The 7428-nt window shown below is 33.9% G+C and overlaps 1 protein-coding gene across 1 annotated transcript; it reads right to left on the reverse strand.

Annotated features, from left to right (window-relative positions):
• Positions 1 to 240: 240 nt before the first annotated feature.
• On the reverse strand, positions 241 to 3020 carry LOC136272257 (polycystin-1-like protein 1). The gene is made up of 6 exons (XM_066073541.1): positions 2983 to 3020; positions 2624 to 2733; positions 2098 to 2204; positions 1168 to 1341; positions 803 to 925; positions 241 to 441 (listed from the first exon to the last, which is right to left on the reverse strand). The coding sequence occupies exons 1-6, from the start codon at positions 3018 to 3020 to the stop codon at positions 241 to 243; spliced, it is 753 nt and encodes a 250-aa protein (XP_065929613.1).
• Positions 3021 to 7428: the final 4408 nt, after the last annotated feature.

Below are 7428 nucleotides of genomic sequence, written 5' to 3' on the forward strand. Positions count from 1 at the left end.
TAATTTAATGCCCTTACTCATGAAGTAATGGTAATGTAATGTATTATTTTACAATGTAATTCACCCCAAGCCAGATTCCAACTAAGCCAGAAAGCTTTCTGCACTATTTTCTTATGCGTAGACTCAATTCATGTGTTTTACGCGTGCCTTCCGGTTTTAGACTTCGGCTGACAGTAAACCAATAGACGGGGTCACGTGACCCCGTCTAATAACATCTTATTAAACATTAGACATTTCATTTCAGTTTGAGACAGATACCTGTATAGCTGGCCAGTTCAAAATAGATTGATCAAGAATGGAATACGTCATAATGGGTTGGACCACTTCCGCCGAGGTGTCAGTTTCCTCTTCCTGTGAGTGCTCGTTCGGTTTCCCGCTCGGATACGCATCTTCATCTTTGTCTTCTGCTAATGAGGTTTTACTACGCGCTGTTGGAACCAGCTGAAATAAAAATGAATGTAAAAAACAATGATCTTTTTAACCACATTGCATCGTCTAATCCAATTATCTTACTGTTCTAAACTTTCCTTTGACAACATTTTAATTTAACTAGTTATTTAAAATAATCTGGCGCCGAGATATGCTAACAAACTTATGTGTCGCGTCTGAAAGAAACGTTTGACTTTTTTTACATTTAAATTTCATCGGTATTTGCTCACTAGTGAAATTTTAATCTCATTATAGTATGTTTTCAATGACATTTCCAGCACTAAGTGTTTAAATTAAGTCAAATTGTTGGTACGTTTTCAAAAAGGTTGAACTTTTTAGTAGAAATCAATCTAAGTTTGAAACCAACGCGTACCTTGCTTCTCCGGAATAAAAAGGACAAAACAAAATTCAATGGAATGGCTACCACACAGCAAACGACTCCAACAATAACGCTATTCCAAGACAGGTCTAACAACAACCCAAACTCACCGCGGTACTGAAAAAGCAAGCACTCAAAAAAAAAAACACTCAAAAAACATTCCTTTACCTAATATAACAATTTATGAGTGCAATTTGATTTATTTATACAGCTCGTGGACAATAGATTAACCGAATGATTTTTTTTTAATATTTCTTTTTTTATTTATTTCGAAAATCGACTCAAAAAATGAAATCAAAGAAAGTTTGCCTTAATTGAATGTAGTGATACACAGGTGTGTTCTCCGCATATATTCTCACCTGTTTATAGGTGTAATGGTACACCAGGGTATTCAGACACATGTAGACAGAGAACAGGGTCAGACAGCAGGTCAACCTCTGGGTCCGCGTGAACTGACTATAGGAGGGACAGGTAAAGGGCGATAACCACAGGTGATAGTCCGCCAGGTATTGCGTCCCCTTGGTCAGGAACACCTACAGTCAAAAACAATACATGTGTTGATTAAAAGAAAATGGATATTATACATGTGAAACATAATGCGTTCAGATGTTAATAAATTGACAATCAAGCAGAGAGAACATCTTTGCGTCAGAAATGTTAACTTTATTGTGACCGGGTACCAAAACTAACTTTTGCTTGCGACGACTTTTTTTACATGCAGATCTATTAAAGGGACATGATCACGATTTTGGTCAAAAATTATTTTTACAATTTTAATGTTTACAATGCTTCAGTAAGGCATTGTTAATAAACAACCATGCAAAATTTGAGTGTCGTTCGTTAAGTTATAAGGGAGTTACAGAGCTTACATTTCTTTGCTATGTAAACAAAACTTTTTTTACGTTTGGAATATTGAGGTAAAAATTCCAGTTTTAGAACTAAAATGTATGTGTATTATAATAACGTTAAGAACTGTCTATTTGTGCTTCAAATGAATAAGAACATAGACAAATTAGCTTGAAAAAGATTTTTTACTGGTATATTGAACATACGTAAACAAAAACAAGGCACGAGCCTTGTTTACATGACAAAGAATTGTGAGTCCTGTATCTTGCTTATAACTCTACGAATGACTCTCAAATTTTATTTGATCATTAGAAATGCATTCCGAAAGCTTTGTAAATAAGAAAATCAGAAAAAAAGAATTTGACCAAAACCGTGACAATGTCCCTTAAAGCAATCATACATGTACAAAAATAGATATGATGAAATAGATTTAATATCTTTACTCGTTTGAACCCCAGGTTCCCGTCCAGTGCCAGGAATTCTCTCTCCACTTTCCCATCCTCCTCCTCCACCGCCAGCCATTTCTCCGATATAAAGTAGAACTCACGTTCTGGGAAATAACAAAATAGACCATTATTATTTTGACTCGGTCTTTCATTTAAAACAAAAATGGTTGAGAGTTATAATATTACTTTTCTTGCATAAATTGAATACCGGTATTCAATATATCACGTTTCAATCAAACAAGTTTGTTTACCATCAACATTTTATATTAACTACCTGCGGATTTTGAAAATAGGATTACATAAAATAACATTATCAATTTTAATAAATAAATCAATTCAATTTTTTTTTAATTTGCATAAAAACCAGTGAGAACTCTGTAAATAAAGAGGTATGAGGTATACATGTATTTGGAATAATTTTGGTATTGCATTATGTATCCTTTATTTGTTTATAGAGCAAGCAAAAAGTTTTATACATTTTAGAAAAAAGTTTAAAAAATAAATAAATGATTGCTACACTGACCATTGTTAAGGTCCTTGACGATGACCCGGCTCAGGTACCAGCTGGGGGAGGATCCAACATTGTTATGCCAAATCTGAACCTTCCAGATTTTTCCGATACTCTCAGGCAGCCTGTACAAAAGAAAAACAAATGAAAAGCATGTTGGCTGTGTTAAATCAATGCAAAATTTATACATTCTTGTGGGCAATCAAACCTTAATTCAAATGCAAGCACTTTTTTTTGGGGGGGGGGTCTTACCATTGGGATTCATTGTCAACATCTGCGCAATTAAGTGTCACTTAAAGGCGGTATACAGAGCAACAGTTTTAGTTAAAGAGGGTTTGTCAATACCAAGCTATTGTGGATATCGTGAGACTTACGTCAGAATGAACTTGTCCCTGGAGTTTCTTTCAAACATCGGTCTGTCGTCATCACTGATCACTGATCACTTCTCTTGTACCGGACATTCCCTCCTCTCCGTGCAAAATTATACTGATCTGAAAAAAGAGCAAAAAAAAGTTTTTAAAAAAAATTAAAAAGCCAAGAACAAAAAAAAAATAACTTAATAACTAAAATAAATTAAGTTAACTAAAATGATAAACCTATCTAAATAAACCCAGGTGTTTTGTAGTAAGAGTATTTGAGGAATCAAAATATAGACTACAGTTAATCACTTCTATATTTACTTTGTGTCATAATTGAGTCGTATGTAAATTTTGAATTACATTGGTATATGTAGGTGCAAATAAACAATTTACAATATGGCAACAGATTTTGTATTTTTACCAAAACAGTGGGTTTGCAAGCATACAAGGGCGAAAATAACATGCATAGAAAATAACTCAGTCTTTATATCTTGATTTTTTTCTTTTTTAATTATCGTTCTACTGTTCTAGCTCCTCCCACCTTAGCAGTTGTTCCGGCCCCCCTTCTGAACCCCGTTTCCACGATGACCTCGAATTTCTGCTTGTCGGTGAGGGCGTTGTCCCTGAGGTAGAGTATCCCCCCTTCCTGGCGTCGTGACGGTCCGCCCTGTGGCAGAGAACCATCAGTGTGACGTATACAATCAGCGCCATCACAGTCAGGGTCACACAGACGGGGTCCTCGTTGGCGCTAAAACAAACCATTGATTGACATGTACAAAATGAACCATTATTTAATAAATGTATAAATAATACTGTATACAGAGTAATTTTCGCCCCTCTACATTTGCAAACATGTCAAATATCAATATTTTCAGAAAAAACAATAAACAGAGATACAGCGATATATCACCGTTTGGAATCATATCTTGATACTTTTGCAAAACGTAAGATTCGATTTACCTGCTGTTGGGGTACCGGAAGGCTTTGGAATATGGATTGCTCTTGATCTTCAGCTCCGTGACCTGCCTGTTGTTGTATGCTGTAACTGCTTCAAACGTCGATACAGGAATTGGAATTTCAAGCACCGAAAAAATGTCTGTCTTGTGTTTGATGAGAGATATTTTCACTAAATACTTTTAAAGGGTTCGGAGACTGAACTGTAAATTGATACAAAGATTCGCAACAATCAACTTATACTCAAATGCTACATGTCAAATTGTACGTGGATAACCCCAGTACAATTTTATCGAAATATCAATTAACACATCCTACATGTCAATTGGTACGTAGACAACCCCAGTACGATTTTATCGAAATATCAATTAACACATTTAAAGCCAATAAAGCAAGGCATAAGCCACAATTTTAAGAAGTGACTAAAAAAAAAACTTACGATTCTACATTTACAGCTAGGTTGGTTTGAAAGTTTCACATTTTGGAATGATATGATTTTGGCTATCCATTCCGACCCAATTTGTGGAGAATTTGGAGGCTTGAAAAGGTTGTTATTAAAATCTTGTTCAGCTTCTCCAATAGCTACCCATTTGTTGTCCACAAATTTAAAATAATTGGTGTCAGCTGGGATTATATCGAACATTATGTCATACAATCCCGCAGGATCCAGGCCTTTCAAGGTGAACTTGACATACGGAAAGATTCTCCTGAAATAAAATGGATAATACATGTATTTAAAATGATATCAAACCAGGTTATCATATGTTAAGAGGGATTATAAATATCTATTAAAGTCAAAATATTTTGCTTTTCCAACGTCCACACAGCTTATGGTCCCAAGTTTACCAACATGCATGTTGTTAACCTACTCAACATCACATTTCTTAAAGCTAATCTACTAAACATGTTCATGAATATGACGTCAAAGAATTTGTATGAGAAAACTGATGAGAGAGAGTCAAGGACAAGAGGATGTTGGATAAACAGTGTTTGGGAGCATGTTTCGATGATAAAAGATATATACCTAATTTTAAGTCATATTATCTACACATACATACCGTCCTGTTCTATTGATAATCATTTCAGTTCCATTTCTGTAGAAGTTATTTCAAAGGTTGCTCTTTTCCAATTCCAGCGATTCGGAACCGTTTTGCAAAGGCTAAAACGTATTTGTTGCATTCCTTCTTTCAGTGTCCTCAGACTTGCTCTCAGACCCAGAGGTGTTTGGATACCCTGAGGAACCTGAGGTAGACACCGTGTAGGTCTCGGTATCTGATGATTGTACCTCTAGTTCTTCTGTCGAAGAAACGTTGGAAGATCGAGGATGACTGCGTGTTGAAAAGAGACCAATTCATCCTCGGAGATGAATTGAATGAATACGTTTCAAAGCGCCGCCTCTTTGCTGCAGTGTTTCTTTTTTCTTGATCACTCGTTTTAGCTCCGAAATAATCTGTATATTCTATTGCAAGTGCTTGCCTACATGAATAAATAAATTGAAATTAAACATAGCCGATTGCAATAGATTCTTAAACAAATTGCTAGAATATAACATCGAAAATTACGAAGAAACATTTAAAACTATCTTATAAGAATTGTTCAACTGTTATGAAACACAAGTAATTTGTAAAAATGGTTTTGAATACTGAAATGTAGTTACATTGAGATACCAAATAACTAAACTCAAAACTTGGTTAATTGCAAAAGATACATATTGACTATGATTTAAGAACATGAAAAAAGGAAATACAGATATGTCATTATTATCATTTCATGGATAAATGTAAAAAAAAATCTTACTTACTTGTGGTCCTGTTAAAGTTTTGATTTTATGCAGATTAATGGTTTCTGTGTGAAATAAATACATTTTGCGAAATAAAAACTGCGCAACTTCCTAAATGAAAACTCGCTATTCCGCCTTTAGAAGGTTCTTGTTTCCAGTGTTTACAGGAAACATAGAAACCGATTCGCTAGATTTTTATTGTACTTTTATTAACAACGCCACCAAACCAGATTTAACTGCTGAAACTGTTAACTTAATATAAATGTTTGTCGGTTTTTTTCATATTTGGAATCGTGACATTACACAATTATTCGATATTTCATTATAATTAACATTAGTATGTGTACATGTAGAACTGCGTAGATAATTCCAGAAAGGTTACAACGTTTCTAGTGATCCTTGCGCAAGATTTTAATGAGGACGAGTGGCCAGCTTGCCTGTCAGGTCTACCTTCAATGTTTGTAAATATGATTAACATTACAATAAAGTTATATTCATTAAGGTTAATTCAAAATCTTTTTTTGGATTTGTATAATTCTCTCTCGTTGAAAACCTTAATGTACCAAAATGGCCAGTAAAACCGAATCTTCTTAAAGATTTCTTCTCTTTTAATTTGTGTTTGATTTTTTTTCCCATCAGATACCTGTGTATACATGTATGCTTACTAAAAGTTTCAATTCAGTTATTTACATGTACATTTACTTAGTGAGTTTTTTAAAGCAGAAAAAACTGTTAAAACTTTAAAATCACGATTTTTTATCATGTGTTTAGATTTTAAAAAAACCCTAAAATATAGAGTATCATCAATATTCCTGTATTAACTGCAAAATAATTTGCTTTCAAGTGTCCTTATATTCTAACAATATCAATCTATTAAGGTCTTCATTTAATTTCATGGCATTAGTTTTCAAACTCAAATATTTTTATACAATTTGCAGCATAAAAAAGTATAAAATGAATGAATCATTCAACGTTTCAGTTATACTTTACTGGTTTTGGTTTGATAGAATCTATGCATAGTAACAAGACATTCGAAACACAAGCAAACAAATGTAAAAGAGCAAATATGTAGTACATTTGATTAATTATATTAGTAGTGGCGTTCATTTGACTTTCGGAATTAAAGTTATTGTATATCGTCAATTCTCTTGTATAAATTAACCATGGAATATTATACAATTATTTAATGCTTGAGCAGTCAATAGACCAGAATATTTTTCCCGAAGTACAGGTAACAGCTCAGTATGATCTATTGCCCGAGGCCAATGGCCGCGGGCAATAAATCATAATGAGCTGTTTCGCTGCACCAACGGAAAAAAAAATTCTGGTCTATTGAGTGTTCAAGCATTAAATAATTGTTTTATTACCTAATTCCTTTTTTAGTTTTCGGGGTTTACAATTTGCATATTGCAGATGGTTTTTGTGCCATTATGCAAGATACTAAGATTTTTTTCATCTTTTACATGCACAGAACCTGTTGCATGCATTACAACATCTCAATTTAATATTAGTTTACACAAAGGAGGGGGTCTTAAACCCATTAGATTTTAAATAGTCTTTTACCTTATTTGAGGCTTTAAAGCTGTTGATTATTTGATACTCCATTTTGATAACATTGAATTTGGTTTCACCAAGTACTAAAAACAACGTCTATGTAATGGAATATACCTTCCCCGAGAACTATTGAAAGGATGTAACATTAACATACCCGCGTTCTGAAATGCGTT

This window comes from Magallana gigas, chromosome 10 (genome assembly GCF_963853765.1).
Source record: "Magallana gigas chromosome 10, xbMagGiga1.1, whole genome shotgun sequence".
Lineage (NCBI taxonomy): Eukaryota > Metazoa > Mollusca > Bivalvia > Ostreida > Ostreidae > Magallana > Magallana gigas.

Bases quoted from the DNA above. Each gene is read 5' to 3' on its own strand.
- LOC136272257 (XM_066073541.1), bottom strand. From the start codon at position 3,020: ATGTTTGAAAGAAACTCCAGGGACAAGTTCATTCTGAC. The intron at 2,734-2,982 runs GTAAGTCTCACG...TCTTTTGTACAG, and splicing joins AGGGACAAGTTCATTCTGAC to GCTGCCTGAGAGTATCGGAA. The intron at 442-802 runs GTACGCGTTGGT...TTTTTATTTCAG, and splicing joins TTTTATTCCGGAGAAGCAAG to CTGGTTCCAACAGCGCGTAG.